This window comes from Pelobates fuscus, chromosome 7, assembly GCF_036172605.1.
Source record: "Pelobates fuscus isolate aPelFus1 chromosome 7, aPelFus1.pri, whole genome shotgun sequence".
In the NCBI taxonomy this organism is placed as follows: Eukaryota; Metazoa; Chordata; class Amphibia; order Anura; family Pelobatidae; genus Pelobates; species Pelobates fuscus.
This window is the reverse complement of record NC_086323.1, coordinates 143777665-143795967: the sequence shown is the minus strand read 5'-3', so window position 1 is coordinate 143795967 and position 18303 is coordinate 143777665. Positions and strand designations below refer to the sequence as shown.

At 40.1% G+C, this 18303-nt stretch overlaps 1 protein-coding gene across 1 annotated transcript in view; it reads left to right on the top strand.

The window, feature by feature from the left end:
* The window catches only part of SETD5 (SET domain containing 5), a 93013-nt gene extending 74949 nt beyond the window's left edge, over positions 1 to 18064 (top strand). Inside the window, exons 17-24 of the mRNA XM_063426740.1 lie at positions 22 to 145; positions 633 to 889; positions 2170 to 2226; positions 4202 to 4678; positions 6398 to 6696; positions 6777 to 6910; positions 13486 to 13562; positions 14409 to 18064. Of these exons, the coding sequence (XP_063282810.1) occupies positions 22 to 145; positions 633 to 889; positions 2170 to 2226; positions 4202 to 4678; positions 6398 to 6696; positions 6777 to 6910; positions 13486 to 13562; positions 14409 to 14984 (2001 nt within the window). The 3' untranslated portion in view covers positions 14985 to 18064. The remainder of the gene's footprint in view (positions 1 to 21; positions 146 to 632; positions 890 to 2169; positions 2227 to 4201; positions 4679 to 6397; positions 6697 to 6776; positions 6911 to 13485; positions 13563 to 14408) is intronic.
* The last annotated feature ends 239 nt before the right edge of the window (positions 18065 to 18303 follow it).

The following is an 18303-nucleotide window of genomic DNA, read 5'->3' as shown; positions in this document are numbered from 1 at the left end:
TTTTTTGTGTGTGTGTTTTAGCGCTGGATCAAGCAAGCTATGGAAGAAGTTGTAACGCAACCAGCTAACCCACCACAAGAGAAACCGCAACCTCTATACCAAAGCAACGAGAGCAGTAGCTCTTCTAACAATCTAATCAATACAGGTAAGAATTAGAAGTGAAGTAGTGGCTCATTCACTTTTGCTTCTCTACTACTATCACCAGCCGGCAGTTAGATTTAGAGTGAAATAATTCAAAGCTTTAGCATATGCTGTCATTTTATTGGTATGTGAATTCTAGTGTCGCTTTGAAGTTCTTTTCTGTGATCTTTTTAGTTCATCTAATTACATTTAGATCCCTATAGAAAGGCATGTGATATTTGGGTGCGCATTGATATTTTTCACAATAAAATTACAACTTTGGAAGAATTTACTGCAAAGCTAGGGTAAATATATGTGTAATACAACCTCGCTGAGGATGACATTTCTTCTGTTAATTGGTAATCTCACAAAGCAATTCTCTGCAGAGCTAAAATATAAAGTAACTGATACCACAAGAAAAGTACCAAATATTGGTCCTCACTTCTGTAGAGTGGCTGGATTCAGCTGTAGGAGATGATTCCCTAATAATTGTTTACTTCTTAAACCAACAGGAATTACCGCCCCTTTTAAAAAATGGAAGATGAAATATATTCTGGAGGAAAACCCTGCTAACTTAACAAGCCCGAACTCCTTTGTCACACCTCCCCCCTTGCCCAACTCTTTAACCACAGATTCCCTAAGCCCTTTGCAGACCACCCCAAGCTCTTCTCTGCCGGAGGTAGAAGAATCCCGATACAGTTATGGACTGGTGTTTTCGCCAATCCCTTCACTCGCTGCTAGCCGCTGCAATACTCCACTACAATTCGAGGTAAGGGAAGAAGAAGCCATGTCATATATATTTGTAACCAATTTGAAAGTTGGATACATTTTGCCTCTTTGCTAATGCTGTATTATGACTTTCTTTGGATGGTCAGTTGTATGAATTTACATTACATGCATAGGTACACCCATCTCAGTTTCATCTTTTGTTAGAAGACTGAAAGAAAGAACTTTGGTTAAAGAGGTAGCATGATGTAAAATGGAATAATGTACCTTTGATAGTTGCCTTTTGAAGATTAATTGTTAGATCACCTCTTTTCACCTGTAATAACCTAAGATATACATTTATATATATATATATTTGTTTTCTTTATTTATATTAAAGAACTTTTTTTTATAAACTTTTCAGCAGACATGCACTTTCTGCTAATGATCACTGCTTTATCCCTCACAATAGATTTATATTGCACATGTCTATACACTTTAATGGACTTTTTAGGCACTGTAATTGATTCATTGTGTCTGGAATCCCCTGGCGCCTTCCTTGCATTCAGTATTAAATTATTTTAAAGGAACACTAGTGTCAGGAACACAATTGTGTATTCCTGACAGTATAGATGTGAAAATACCGTTTAGGTGTTAGGCCCTTTTTACAATGCTGTACCAGTCTTGGTCAAGGACACTCATTCAGTGTTACACTGCTCATAAATGGTTTCACGCTGAATGCAGGGATAGTGCCTGGGGACTAATGAAATGAATGGTATGGTTGGAGTGCCCACTGTATCCATTTAAGTATTTAGGACAACATGTTAAAAGTGATTAAACTGAAAATGTAAGCTTGGTTGTATGTTGTTAGTGTTCCTCTAACTTGGATTTCATTTTATTTTGTCAGGGGAGGGTTATCTGCCTTAGAATACCTGCCTCCGAGCGGGGAGGGTTGTTTTTCTTTTTTTTTTTTCCCTCTCTTTCTTTCCCCTTTTATTTTAAATTTAGTTTGCTTCCATTTTATAAGAAATATATATAAATATACTTTTCATAACACTAGCTTTACTAGCATAACACTAGGTACAAGGTACGACTAGAATTATTAAGATGTTTATTTTGACATGTGGAATTGGAATGTTGTGTTTATCGGTAGCATATATGTAGCTTTTTTTTTTCCCAATTCCCTTAGTTTATGATCCATGCTTCTTGTCATACCTGATAGTAGTTTTACCTTAGAGAGTAGTGTTTAGCGAATTGCTTATTTTCTTATGAGTTTTTTTTTTCACTTTTATTCTTGTTTTGCTTCCTAAGTAGATGAATAACGAGTTGCTTTTCCTCCTCTAGAACATATCCTCCCCCGAGAGTTCCCCAGCGCATATGCCTGAGTCCCTGTCACCTGAGGTAGTTATCTACATCATGACAAATGCACAAAAGGGGTTGTGTATGTGTGTGTATGTATGTGGGGTTGGGAGACTGGATAAATCAGCAGCGTGTTGGCTGTATTTGTCTGCCTTTTTATACATGTAATAACCGGCTATCAAATAATAAAGTTCCTTTGCACTTATGGCTAGAGGATTGACCTTCCTATCCTTCTAGGCTTCTAATCATGCAATGTTAGATGCAAGTATTATATAATTCTGATTCTTGAGATTATATGTGAAATGTGGTACACACAAACCTTTCAGTAATTGCCTTTAAAAGGACTCTCAAGTTTAAAAGAAAAAGAACAATTGCTGCTCATTTTGATTGCCATGTAAAAAGTGCGTTATGTGAAATTGTACTGCATTCGCAAGCTGAAATGTAAATCATTCTCCAAAGCACTTCTTTAAATCCAGGGGAGCATGAATTATTTTCTTTGTACAATGAAATAAAGTTGATTTAGACATTAATTGCTACCTCTCATGGCAATACAACTTAATCTTAAATGATAGAGAATCAAAAAAACAATCAAACCGCCCCTCTATCCTCTTAGCCAGTCCAGCCTATGCCAATTGGCACACAGATAAGAAGGCTGTGCTCTGCATGTCAGTTACCAGGAAACGTTCCCCTGGGCTTGCCTTTTGCTTTAATGCAGTGTAAAGGAATGCAACGCCTGTCAGAGTACGTAGGGCGTAGGGGCAAGCTTTGTGTCAAGCCAGTAGCAAGCACAGATAGAAACAGTTAGGATGATTATTGCAGCAGCATTTGACAATGGAGAGATAATAGATAAGTTTTATTTACACTAACCCAACATGAAGTGTAGGAGACTTGTTAAAAGCTCATATTTTAATTAATTTCCATTACCCCATGCTTCCTCTAAGACCATAATTTATATTTCAGTGGGTGTTACACTTGCTGTAAGGCACACCCACTGATATACATTTTATAGTCTTGGCAGCAGACTGGGTAATGGAAATTAAGTAAAATATAAGGTTTTAATAGTGTTAATGGAAGAAACAATGGTATAACATGAGCAGAGCCCGATGGTTAGAACACTGCAAACCTATCTGTTATGACAGGTTCAGTTTTAGTGGTTCCTGCAGGTACCAATCTCCTCATTTCATTTCCAGGAGATTTGTATTCCCTCTAAAGCAGTTTATTTTGTTAGCGTTGCCTCATGAAATTTGAGTTGCTAAGACATGTGCACTTACATGTAGAAATAATCTCTTCCGGTTGCCTTGGCAGCAATCTCATTCGTGAAGCAGCATTGTGTCCATATTTATTTTGACTGTATTGCCTCTAACCTTTTTGAGTGACTGAGGAAGGCAATCCATTACATCCTGCCCTTTGATGTTCAGAAGCAAATTAGTATTAAGATTTCCACTGAGCATATTTTGATGGTTTCAAGATAGTTTCACAATTGCAGTCTCTCTTCTTACAGTGTCAAAATACTGTTATTAAACTAGGATGCTATAATGGGTTCTCCAGTGATCTAATCAAAAATCTTTCTTCTTCCTTAAACCCTTAAATAGAACCGTGTAATTACACTTGTGCTAATTTATCCCGATGAGATTTACCTGTGTAGTCTTCATCACTGAATAAGAATCCACAGGTAAATTTCAGATGAATTGATTCTTCTGGTTGTGCGTTCAAAGGAACTTTACTAGGATGAACCGCTCCAAACAACTTTTTGCACAAGCCTATTGTGTATTTTAATTTGTTTACCAGTTAGTGTTAAGTGGTGCTTGTAAATTTTTTTGAAATCTTAACCGCTTTCCTGGCAATCTCTGTTTGACTTAGTTTATATGATTTGCATGTGAGTATATATTTATATATGTGTATGCTTTCACTGTAACTAAGCTGTATCTTTCCTCTCTACCCCTTGTCAATTTTTTTTGTTTTTTGTATGTTCTGGATTATTTATCCTGACAAATTGACTCGTCTTCTGACTGGCCAGCCTTGCCTCCGCCCTGACATAGACCTTTCAAAGACAAATTTCTTGGATACCACCACGGAGAATTCCCAGGACCACCAAACACTGATTCACACCGGATTTGTTGAACAAGCTTCTCAATCCCCCAGCACCTCTTTGCAATACAGCAGCTTGCCAGAAAACATTTTTTTGGGCAAAGGAGGGGATGGGTCTTCGCTGCTAAGGACATCAGAACAAACTTTCCGGACAGAATTCAATTTAATGTATGCTTTCTCCCCTTTGAATGCTATGTCTCGAGCTGATGGCTCGTTGCGTGGGTCCCCTCATGTTGGGGATAGAAAATCTTCCCAGTCAGAGTGCTGTGGCTCTCCCGTGGAGAATTACCATGGCCGGCTGGGTCCTGGACTTAGAGAATCTGTGCTAGAGTCTATGTCTCCATCCAGCGAAAGAATGTGTGAAGGCGTCCGGTCGTCTCCTCAAAACCCACCACAGAGGAAAAAGGTATTAGCCCTTTATTAATACTTACACATATACACATATATTGTCCAGGTGGCTTAAGGTTTAAATATATACCGTATATAGTAAACCACTTCTGTCCCATCTGGATTATTATGTGACATGCACCGTTTGAAAGATTGAATCATTGCTGGCAATGGTAGATTAGAGTATCTGTTGTCCCTTTATTGACATTACTAAACATGTATGTTCTATGACAATAAGCTATGTCCTCTATAGACTAGGTGTTAGGAGTAGATGATTGGCGAGCTGTAATTATATGCCTCATCTGCCATAAAAGGGATGCTTTTTAGGCCGAATTTCTAACCAATAAATGTTTTCTGTAAATAAGGTCTCCGAAGACTGAGAACATTGCAGATTCTGTATAAACCGTGAAGCAAATACATCCACTGTACGGGATTATCTTAATTTGGATATGTAGGGACATTTTATTAATTTCTATCGCTCCCCCCCCCCCCCCCCAAATATTATATTGGCACATGGTTGTTTTTATGATTTGTGTGCAGAATGCATAAACCATGCTACTTCCAACAAAGAAATGTAACTGAAATGTAACTAAAAGAAACGGCAAAAAAAAAAGTCCCTGTTGTAATGTAGACTAATGCTTTTTATCTGTAACAGTTATCAATTTCAAGTGATTGTTAATTGTGCCAATAAAAAAAGCAGCAAAATACAATCTTTCTTGAATCCATAATGGGAATCTGATTTCTAAGTGGATGCTCTATTCAAGTTAACAAGGTAGCTGTCTATACGTCATGTGTATGTTTGTATAAAGCTATCATATCCCCTAAGATTTATTTTTCTGTTGAAAACAAATGCAGTGTTATAGCCTTTCTTTATAACATCTTCCATTCCCCTAATTAATTTTCTAACCCAACTGCGCGTTTTTAGAACTGTAAATTATTTGAAAGCATACTTTGGAACTGTGCCTGGGAACCCCTGGCACTATAACCACAACAGTTTAGGCATATCATTTCCTAAGTCATACTGCAATTCACATTTTGCAGTAATTAAAAGTTTAGCTATAGGGCATTCTACTTGTATTTCATCCTACTATCAATGGATCTTGGGACCAATTTGATCATAAAGATTCCTTCTGCACTACGTTAAAACAAACTGGAAATATTTGTGCAACCAGATAATAATTACTTGGAGAGAAAAATGCATTCTGAGATACATGTTTTAAGTGCAAGTATACAGAGAAAGCTGAAAATGTGGTGTTGCTGAATTGAAAGCTGTTAAGGTGTGCATCCCCAACTATTCAGCTGGCATTAGGGCATCTCACACCAGCATGGCCCCTTGGTCTGCTACTCTAGGGCACCTAATACTGCTAGTGTATTTTTCCTGCCTTCTCAACCCTCTGCCTGTGGGGGAGCTGGTGGGTTTTCTTTTTTGTTTTGGTTTCTTTTCAGCTCCAGAACTGGGGAGTAGTTTTCATGCTTTATTCCTCAGGTGGAACAGACCAAGAACATATTCCACGTTGGACCTCTGGGAAGTCCAGAAGTCTGTATGTGGTGGCAGAACTACCTTTCCCAGCCCCTGGTGGATTTCAGAGGCTGGGAAAGGCAGTTGACCCTGCAAGGGAAATAATCGAGCAATGCATGCCTGGAAGAAGTTAAAGTTCCAGAAAAGGGTCTTTGTTTTTTGGATATTGTTCTGCCTACCCCCTCTCATTGTTAAATTAGTTTAATTGCCTTTTCCCAGGTGTCTTTGCTAGAATATCGAAAGCGAAAACAGGAGGCCAAGGAGGTCACATCTTCACCGTGTAGTGACGTTATCCGCTGCACAGGGACACCCACCCGCCAGAGTAGCAATGGGTCAATGTCTGACACAGATCTCTCAAGTTTACTGCACATGCAAGCACCATCTTCTCCTCAGTGCGGCTTTTCTTCTCCAGCTCATCCCTCCATGCCACAATTAGAGGAAGTCAGCCCTCCTGAAACAAAGGCAACTGGATCCTCTTCATCCCATTGCAGGGTGTCTGAGAACATGAGCAGCCGGTGGTGAGTGTCCATCTTTAGTATGAGAAAAGAAAAAACAAACCTTTTTATCTGCAATTCTTATTTTATTTTATTTTTTTCAGGATGGTTCCAACCTCAGTGGAGCGGCTGCGGGAAGGACAAGGGATTTTGGAGAGGGTTCTACGGAGTGGGGTTAAAGTGTCCCACAGAGGGGATCCTTCTCCATCACGGGAAAGCAGTTTAGACAGAGAGTCAGGTACTCAATTCCTAGTTTTGTTTGTTGTAAGCTACACATGTATCCCTTTTGTTTATATGAAGGATTCATGTTTAACCCCTTAAGGACACATGACATGTGTGACATGTCATGATTCCCTTTAATTCCAGAAGTTTGGTCCTTAAGGGGTTAAGACCTTCTTGAGATTTGCTGAAATTAATGGTCTGAATTAATTGAACATACCCTAATTCAAGTAGATGATTTTCTCGAGACAGTTTTGTTTATATGAAGGATTCATGTTTAACCCCTTAAGGACACGTGACATGTCATGATTCCCTTTAATTCCAGAAGTTTGGTCCTTAAGGGGTTAAGACCTTCTTGAGATTTGCTGAAATTAATGGTCTGAATTAATTGAACATACCCTAATTCAAGTAGATGATTTTCTCTGTATAGTTAAGCTTACATTTAGTCTTTCTTTTCATCTGGAATCAGGATGTTGCTTGGTCGTAACAATATTTTTCCTTTCAGATTAGAGGCAGTGCTTACACCATAGGGGATATCCAATCTGGAGGGAAAAACAGGCAGGCAAATCTCCAAACATTTTAACCCCTCCCCTAATTACCTCCTTTCCAATAAGTAGCAGCTCCTCCTGATCATCCCCAGTTCTTTGCCTGCATTCGGCAGGGGAGGTTATGCAGGAAGGTTCTCCAGGAAGCGGGTGAGAAGGGCTGAGGCTCGGGAGGCTCTGCTTCCTTGATGTTCGGGTAAGTAGCGTTTAACACGCCGGACGGCGTGGTCCCTCAGAATTTATTCCGTCTCTTGCCGTGCCAGGTGCCGGTCTGACGAAGGACGCAGGCGTGCGTCGGCTGGGAGGTCCTGTCGGTGGAACGCACACACAGGTTGCGTTGCGTTCCACCAGGGAGTCGCAGAGCGCTATGCACATGCGCAATGCGAACCTGGATTCAGGCGCCAAATTTGAACTGGGCGTTTTTGTTTGGTTACAGGACTTAAAAGGAGCATCCCCAGCAGCAACCTCTGTTTGCCAGGAGCTCTCAGAACGGTTTGCAATGTGTGTTTCTCACCTGCCCTCCAACACACTCTCGGGCCATTTAAGGTAAGACTGATTAAGTTTTTATTTAAATGGTTCTAGCCTGAATCTTTAGGGAAAAATTTTGTTTATTTTCCCTTGTTTGTTTTCTGTTCCCAGTATATAATCCTGAAAATTTGGATAAAGTTGCTGAGAAGGGGCAATGTACATCTAGCCAAGCATTTAATGTGCTCTGTGTGTGGCCATCTTATGCCAGATGGTTGTAAAAAGAAAACTTTGCTCTGTGTGTTCAAAGAAGCTTCAGAGGAAGCACAAAGAACAGTAATGTCCACTTTATCAGCTGGTTGCAACAAAGTATGCAGCGAACAGTTGTGGATATGTGGTCAGCAGCATTACAGACAATCCAGGCTTCGGTTGCCCTGGATTCTCAGCTTGTAATACATGCTAACAAAAAGCCTAAGATCTTGGGAAGTTCCGATTCTAGTTTGGAACTAGTGGTTCTGAGTATGGCGATAATTCAGCAGTGCCTCATCAAATGAGGAATCTGCATTCCCAGTAGAATCCATTTGGGGAATTGATTAAAGAAGTGCAGTTGCATTTGAACTTGAAGAAACAGGGTAAAAGTCCTATAGGTTTCTTTTTCACCCACAGATTGGGGTATTGATTTAAAAGAATGGAAAATTCCCAGGTCACATGCTGTTTATTGGCTAGACAGTTTTTATTTCTCTCTTTCCATAGAAGCGGTACAAGACTGTATGCTGGATACTGTCCCTGTAGTGGGCGTTCCTATTGCTCAAATAGGTAAGAAACTACATTACCAATTGGAGTTTCAAGCGGCCTCAAGGAGGTCATGGTTGAACGCAGGGACTCCTCCTTAAAGATGTTGTTCATCTCTTCGGCAGCTCAAGCTAAAGCTTTGATTACGGGGTCATCCGTTGCCGAGGCCCATATTTCTTTGGTTGGAAGAACTAGAAAAGGAAGACCCGTTAAAGCTATTATAAAATATCAGTATGGCATCTGATTTTTAGTGGATGCCTCTGCAGAAAGCCTGAAATTATCGGCCAAGAATATAGGTATTTCAACAGTCGCCAGAAGAGCACTTTGGCTTAGAAATTGGTCAGCAGATGCGACACCTGATAATTCACTGTGTGAACTATCTTTTGAACCTGGAAGACTTTTCGGTTCAAAGCTGGTTGAGTTGTTGAAACAGGTGAAGGAAGGAAGGAATGCTTTACCAGTATCGTATGGGAAGCAGTTAGAAGCCGTAACGTAGAGACACTTCCCTCATTTAGAAGTTCCTCTCTTAGAAACTATTTCAAGGGTCAACAGAAAGAGCCTTTGATTATAGGAAGAAGTATCGACTCTGTTACTAAAAGAGTGGTGGAAGAAGTTCCTCTAAAGGAAGACATCAAGGCACCTATTCAAGACTTTTCTTGGTGCCAAAACCAGATGGTTCGTTCGGACCTATCCTAGACCTAAAGGCCATAAAAAAGCGGATTATCATAAAGAAATTCCTCATGGAAACAGTAAAGTCGGCTGCTCTGCTTATGCACCCATAAAATTGGTTTGCTTCCCTGGATTTGAAAGATGCCTATCTTCATGTACCCATAGCAGCATCCAGCAAAAGTTTTCTACGGATGCGGTGTGCTGCCAATTGGTATCCATACATTACCAATTCAGAGCACTACCTTTCGGCCTGGCATCAGCGCCCAGAGTATTCACATAGCTTCGAGTAGTAGTTCAAGCTTTCTAAGAAGTATGGGCATCGCTGTCATTCCATATTTGGACGTCTGGCTGTTGTTTGCAGAGTCCCAAGTTCAACTACAGTGAGACCTGGGGACAGCCATCAATTCGCTGGAAAAGCATGGCTGGCTAATAGATTTCAACATATCGGAACTAGTGCCAGTTCAAAGGATCCAGTTCTTGGGTCTATTTTTGGATTCTATCGCGATGAAGTTTTTCCTGCCAGAGGGGAAGATACTAAAAGATCAAGCGGTTAATCCGGAATCTCTGAGAAAAATGTATGTTTTCAATCAGAGATGCCAGGTGCTTGCTGGGTCTGTTTACAGCCTCAGTCGCTTGGGCAATAGCCAGAATGAGACCTCTACAAAGTTACATTCTGCAGGTCTGGTATCGACAGGAACTCGGCCTAGATAGGCTGATGAGGTTTAACGATCTAATTTTGAAAAGTCTGCAGTGGTGGACATTTTCTCGATTCCTCCACGGGGGTCTGTCTTTCCGGATGAAGTCCTTTACTATCATATCAACAGACGCCTCTGCGCTGGGCTGGGGGGCCCATCTGGAAGACGTATAGAAGCAGGGGTCCTGGCAAGAGAAGGATATGAGAAGTTCCTCGAACTTCAGGGAATTAAAGGCCGTATGGATGGCACTCTTGGCGTTTCAGTTTCTCATCTAAGTTAAACATATTCGAATTCGTTCAGACAATCGAACGACAGTGGCGTATTTGAACATACAGGGAGGTACGAGATCAACAAGATTAGAAAGCCTTTGTTCAATAATCATGCTGTGGGCAGAAGTGCACCTGATGTCAATCTCTGCAGTTCACATTTTAGGAAAGTTCAATGTGGTGGCAGATGCCCTGAGCAGGCATCATTTGAAACAAGCAGTTTTGGTCCCTGTCATGCAGAACTTTCAAGTTCAGCACAGTCCGCTTCGGTGTTCCGGAGATAGACCTGATGGCACCCAGAGTGAACAGGAAGACAAGACGTTTTGCATCCCTAACTCCAGCAGACAGGCCGGATTTCATAGATGCCCTGTCATTACCAGGGAAGTTCTACCTGGCATATAGCTTCCCGCCAGTAGTGATTATTCCCAGAATACTTCGAAAAAAGTAAGGCTGGGAAATGTAAGTATTATCCTAATCCGTCCAGGGTGGCCAAGAAGTAGTTGGTTCTCGGTTCTCCTGAACTTTCCGGGGGCCACCTTTTGGAAGCTTCCTCTTTTCAGGTGTAATTCTAGAGGACGCCATGGTGCCTCTTCCGGCCCTTCGGAGATTCCGATTGACGGCCTGGTTTCTGGACTCCAGATTTAGAGTGTAAAGGTCTGGATCCTGAAGTTATAAATTTTTTTTTTTTTTTTTGGCATCTACTTCAAGGTTCTACGTTAGGATTTGGAAGTTTCAGCGATGTTGTAGGTTTGAAGTCAAACCTGTTTCCGCGTCCATCCAGAAGATTCTATGCTTCCTTCAGATGAGATTGGCAAAGGTCTTAAACCTGCTTCATTTAGTTTACATGTTTCTGCTATCGGTTTCTTCTCCCTCAGATGTTTCACCTCGAATTTTCTGATTTCAAGGTTCTTCAGAGCTCTGACACGTTTGGTGCCCTTTGTTGGGGAAACCTGTCCTCCCTGGGATCTGAATTTGGTCCTTTCCGCGCTTTGAGTACCGCCTGTTGAACCATTGGAAGAAGTTCCCTGAAGATGTTTTCTTTGGATACCGTTTTCCTTTGATGGCTATTCGTCAGCTAAAAGAGTATGTGAGCTCCGAGCGCTTCGGGAGTACTTTCCCTTTTTGGTTTTCATCAGGACAAGGAGGTTCTGAAGCTCGATCCTTCAGGTATCACTAAAGTTTTTTCTGTTGCCAATGTCAACCGAGAAGTGGTTTTGCCGACCTTGTGTCGGAATCCGTCTAATGCCTGGGTATGTAATTTTCTCTGCTTAGACGTAACGATAGGTCTTTGGCAATATCTAAAGCTACGGAATCCTTCCGTTAGGATATCGGTATGTTTGTCTTGTTCGTAGGCACACAGAAAGGTATGTTGGTTTCGCAGAGTTCTCTGGCTAGATGACTGAAGGATTGTATTCTGTTATCTTATTCTAAGAGTGACTCGGAATTTGCAGGCCCTATAAAGGAACATTCTACTAGAGCTGTTTCGCCGTCAGGGGCTCTGCGTGCAGCTACTTCTCCGTCTCGAATTTGTTCAGCTGCTAATCGGTCCTCTCTCCATACGTTCTCAGGACACTACAAGTGGGACATACTGGCCTCGGAGTATGCAGCTTTTGGGCGCAGGGTGCTTCAAGCAGTAGTGAACTGAAACCCGCCCTCAGGATCTGCTTTATTATATCCCTATGGTGTAAGCACTGCCTCTAATCTGAAAGGAAAAACATAAATTTTACTTACCGAAAATTTCTTTTTCCTGAAGATTAGAGGCAGTGCTACAATTCCCGCCCCTTTTTCTAATAAACTAAGTAATTTTGCAGCTATTTGGCTTATGTATTGTCTGGGGATGATCAGGAGGAGCTGCTACTTATTGGAAAGGAGGTAATTAGGGGAGGGGTTAAAATGTTTGGAGATTTGCCTGCCTGTTTTTCCCTCCAGATTGGATATCCCCTATGGTGTAAGCACTGCCTCTAATCTTCAGGAAAAAGAAATTTTCGGTAAGTAAAATTTATGTTTTGTCTTTGTTATAAGGACAGTCTATTGAGGCTTTAACTAGAATTGTTAGCACTTTTCTGTGTTACAGTCCTTGTATTTTGCTTGTTTGGAATTTTATGTTCTTAGAAAAGCTACAAGCATATGCAGATTAAAGATATATATTGTATTAAAGGACCACTAAAGTCACTCAGATCACTATCATTTTAGCTCTTCAATGTAAAACATTGTTTTGTGGAAAGTGCAGTGTTTACATTGAAGGGATAAATATACTTTGAGTGGCTGTCTTCTATAGGCACTTCCTCCTCCAGAGCAGAGTCAAACTCTGTCCTGCGATCAAATGCTGCTCAGGGCTGCACATGCATATTTCATCCACCAAATGCTTCTCTATTAGAAGTATTGGATTTAACAAAATCGCAGAAGACGTGAGCAGGCGTGGGTGACAGCTGCAGAGGAGGAATCTCAGTGCTGAAAACGAGTTGAGTAAACTAACTTAAATTTTTATTGTAAAATTGAGCTGGAAAGTGGTCATAGTAACATTTGTTCTTTTCAGGTCTATAGGTTCCCTTTAAGAAACAGTTTGTGTTTATTTTAGGAAAGATTTTTAATGGTTATTCTGTAATCTAAATGGAGTTAATAGGAAACGATTTGGCAATTAACATGATGAATTTGATTTGCACTATATTGAATCATTACTGCCACAAAACAAACACATGAGGGGGAATGATTATTTCTTTACACATGTAACTTTACTCTTGTCACAACTATGTCTACACACCACACAGATGTCCTTGATGTCACATGAATTTAGTAGTGCTGCCCTGGGTATTTCTTGCTAGCGTTTTGCCCTTGTAATGAAATGTTAACAGCCCTAGCTCTCTGGCCCCCAGGGCTGCCTATCTGCCTAGTGTGCATCTGCACCTGTATGGCAATTACTGTTATGGCTTCCACTAATAGTCATTGCTTCACTGGCACACACCCTCCTCAATGAGAGGAATATTATCCAGGTTCACAAATCTTTTGATGGAATAGACGATTTCATTGTAGCTCATAAGTGGTTTGGAACTAGATGGCTTTAAAAAAAAAAAAAAACCTTTTTATAACATTATTCTTGAAATTATTTTTTGTGTGTAACTGTTTCACCTTTAATCCATTGTTATTTGTTTTCCCACAAAGAAGATGGTGATCCAGAAATGCCCGGTATGGCTGTTACCAAAGGATCCACTGTTTACAGTCCTTCCAGATACAACTACCAGGTAATTTGAGCAGTGCTTCATTTAGTGCTCCGTAACATCTTGTTTCTTTCCGTACAGTTCTAAAATTGTTAAGTTATAGAACCATATCTCTTATTGCTGTGAGAAGGAAGATAATGAAAGCAAACTTACTAATGTAAATCAAAGCTGTGTTCTCATTGGCTGCCAGTCAGTTAGCCAGTCAGAATACAGCTAGACTAGAAGCCCTAGTCCATTAACAGAATACTGTGTAAGAAAGTAATAATAGCTGCTCTCGCTAAGGGAAAAACTTGCTGGAACTATGAAACTTTAAATAGACCTGTTGCACTACCTTTGTTTATAAAAGATCTTTTTAAAAGTTAAGTTGTAACATTATTGTTTAAAGTTTTTCAAGTTTGTTGCTCCATCTTATATTTATGTGGTTAGTAGTTTGTGCTTGTTAGGAAGAACAATCTGCTCTGTCTTGTTTAAAGAGTCTGATGCTGTTACTTGCAGAGGCGTTAATATATTTTCTCAAGGTAACACTCGTACAGCAGCACTGTCATCCCCCCATCCAAAATGAGTATTTCATCAGGATAAAATCTTTATGAAATGCTCATATTGACTTAGTTGGAATTTCACTTTATTCCAACCCAGTAAAAAGATATACTGAGACAAAGCAGGTACTACTACTCCTGGCCACTGGACCCCTATCTGTGATGTCCGTGTGTTTGCAAATGTAACCATTCCGCTTTAATCGTGCCAATGCTAAAAAAAAAAGTGTTTTATTGATATCTCTGTACTACTTTGTGGGAATGAACCCTATATGTATGCCAATTTTGAATTCTACAAATAGTTATGCCTCAGTTTTGACTTTTGTTTCTCTCACAGTTTTTGCAGTGTGACAGTCCTCAGCCAGAGCCTCTCAACCTTCTCTCTCAAAGTTCATCCCCATTTCGAGGACCTGCTGCTCAGCCTGTTGGATATAACTATAGGACACCACAAAGGGGCGGACACACGGTCACAGACACGTCTGTAATTTCTGCCTCCTACTCTAGCCCTGCCCATGTGGCTTCCACAGACTCCCCTATAACCCAGTGTCCAGGGAGCTCTGGATTTTACAACAGCCAGCAACTGTATGGGAGCAGTGCTGGCAGCACTCAGCCCAGGAAGAGCTTCCATCATCGAGCCCCTAGCTGTGAGGCCAGTCCAGCCCAATTGCTCAGGACAGACTCTATCCCTTCAGACTCACAGCCCAGCTCTGGGGCTTCTAGCAATTCCTCCACTCCCCAAGCAACGCGATTAGACTCCCGAACTATAGCCACGTCTAGCACTGGGCACTCAGGTTCAAGGATATCTGCCGTGTCCAGCCCTCAACATTACCCACAACGTGGGACTGGTGTGCACCAATACAGGTTGCAGCAAATTCAAGGCTCAGGAGTGAAGACTCAGACTGGCCTTTCCTAGAAGTGCTAAAAAAAAAAAAAAGTGGGAGGGAGAACAGGATAGCACTATCCTATCAGCCATTCCGAATCCCATCCAGAGATTGGGTGGGTTTACTGGTGGCTCGGACCAGCACCTGATGGGCCAGGTTGCATGTGTCTAAGACTGAAGCAGGTAGAGACTATGACTTGCTGATAAATTCAGCCCCCACTCCCCACACTCACATGTTGCAAGAAAAGCAGATACTTTGGAAACATTGAGCAGGAATGATGCAAATATTTGACATCTTACAATCGATTTTTTTTTTTATTATTTTTTTTTCTCCTCTTTATCATCACAAAGCTCCTGTAGTCACTTGTGCAGTAAGAACAATTTTTATATAATTAAGGAATTTAAAAAAATGGTTCAAATTGAAGCTGAATTAAAAGGGTGGGAGAAGGGGTTTAAAGAAGCACCTATATTTGTAGCATCGGGTTATAACTGTACTGTTTTTTTTTGTGTGTTTTATGAATGTTGTGGGTGGGGCGATAGAAACTGGCCTGATTTGCACTATATGGCCAATCATTCCAGATACATAAATGGCCACCCATTGCTCTTCAGGCTTAATCACTGCCAGCTGGAATGGTTTTATTGGTAACAATTGTTGGAAAGCATCTCTGAAACAAGACTAGTTTTTGGTTTTATCGATTTTTTATTTTTTTTTAAACTTTATTATTAATGGCATGTTTTGAGGGACGGTTAAAAATACACAGTAAGCAGTGCAAATATTTTTTTTTGAGGAATATCCATCACATCGAAATTCAAAGGCCAACTTATAAATCAGGTTTTCATTGTCATCAAATGTTCCTCTGGCTTATAATGGTAAACCAGTAGTTTCCCTAATGCAGATAGTCTGTGCTTTTGGCGTATAAGCCTCCAGTGCATCTCAGTGGAAATTTAATGGCACTTTAAAATATAAAAATGTCACCTTGGCATAAGCACGTAAGAAATTGATTTTCTTTCCTACTAGATCTTGTATAAGGGGATGGGTGATTGCAGATTAGCAATATATGATATATTTTAAGGACTATCAATTTGACCTATTGGTGGGTGCATTTCAACAGCATAGGCCTCTTCTGAGCCCAGTGTTTGAGGCACTGAAACAAAGAAAACAAGCAGTTGTGTCCTTCCAAATTTCTCTTTTGGCCACCATGGTAACGTGGTTACTATGGCAAGTTGTATCCAGGAAAAATACATTCAGATACTGTAACTATTTATGTAGAGAACAGAACCATACAACCATTCAAGACCAACAATTTGATCAATAGGCCTGAGCTTTGGGTTTTAAGGGGCAGTGTATACACTTGATTCTGTGTAGTAAAGGCTCTTTTCACTCTAATAAAATCTCATTCGTATTTTATGGATATATATGTTTCTAGGGATGGAAAAATATTGCTTATTTTCAAAGTAAAATTGCTTACTGCTAGACAGTTATTCATACTGTGTGCAAGAAAAAAGAAATCAAGGTTGGCTAACTCTGCTTATCTACTTAATACGGTTCTGATGCATTGTAGTTTTTGTTGGTATAGTTTTTATTTTTATTTTATAGAGATGCACATCCTTCCTGTCCATTTTATTTTAATTTTCCAAGGCAAATTCAATTATTGTTTTTATTCAGGGACTTGTCTTTCTAGCTTTGACCAAATATGTTTGCCCAGATGACCATTTTGTAGAATGGTGCTTGTCAACTTTTGTTGGCAGAGCTTCCTTGTGCTGTCTCCTAGAATTCCCACTGGAACATTTTGGACAGATATGTTGCAGAGAACACAAGTAGTCCATTGGATGTGAAGGTTTTCAACTCTGAGAAGGAACAGTATTACTGCTACACTGACATCCCATCTTGCAAATTCTTAAACATGCCTTTAGCACCCTGTTAATTTAACGAAAGGTTGGCTTTAATTTCTTTTTAACTATGACTTAGTCTTTGTTCTATTATCACCATGAGATGGAAGTGGAAATTCTTCATTATGTGCTTGTGTTTTGTAGGGAATCAAGAATGGCAGAAGGTCCAACGTTTCATAATTGGGGGAACTTTGTAATTTCTTAAGATTTTGTGGATTTTTAGAGGCTAATCATGTAGCCAAAAAAAATCACCAGTCATTGCACACATTGGAAATGAACAATGTCTTACATTGCTGCTGTTATTTTTTTGTTTTTGATTTGTTTCCCCCCTGTACCCCAGGATGACCCATATTACTAGCACTGGTCATGTAAAAATAAGCTCTTTTGTTTTACGCTCTTATCGCTGGGGTGTCGTCCTTGCATAATATGCTATAACGGTTCACCCCAGCAACAAAACTTCAAGTATACTCTTCCTCTCACTCGTTTACTGTAATACTTGGTGGTTAAATATTTTAATTTAATTTTGTAATCATTTATAAGCATTGTAGGCTCGCTAATACAGACGTTATAATCCATGGTGCTACAATGACGTTCTCTGTTTCTTTACAGACAAGAAAATGCTGTGAGTCTTTACCTCTCCCTTTCCTCACTCTTTATCTCATTGATTTTTCTCTCGCTTTCCAGATCTCTAATGCACAGTTGTTCGTTCTTTCTTTCTTTTTTTCCCCTTCATTTCTCTTGGTGACTGTTACAGAGCTTTTCCTTTTGGAATAGGAATCAGGTGTCGCTTGGTTTAGGAGGGAGATATTTTATTATAAAATACTGAAAAAAAAAATTCATTTTTTTTTTTTTTTTTCTTTTTCTTTTAAGTTTAACTGCCTTTCCTTTCACAAAGCTGTACAACTGTGAGACTGGTTAGGGATGGAAATTACGTCACCCTCGTTTTGGGTTTTCTTGTATACTGTATATTATGTGTGTATAAACATCACAGGGTCTGTATCGCAGACTTCTCTTCCTGCTAGGCCTCACAACATGGCTGAATGCCTCAAAATGGCCGACACAGTTTACAGTTGTCGGTATAGTCAACCAGGCCCATAGAGCGGGGTCACGGGAAGTGAGGCCTGCAGTCATTATCACTCACGTGGAGTTTTTACACAATGATGTAACATTTGATCTTTCAGAAGAGATGTAATAATTTTGATAATAAAATACTTACCTTAAAACAAAAAGTGTGTTTCCTGTTCTTCAGATTGGATAGCACAATTTCCTCACAGAAATGTGGTTGTATTTTTATGTGTGTGCGCATATTTGTGTGTTTGTATATATAAATGATGTAGATACTGATATTTGTGTGGTTATAAAGCGGGGGAGTGATGATCTTTTATATCTCTGAGCTTAAATGCTGAAGAAAGACGAAAAACATTTTTTCCTCTCCCCATTGCGTATACGATTTTCCAAACAA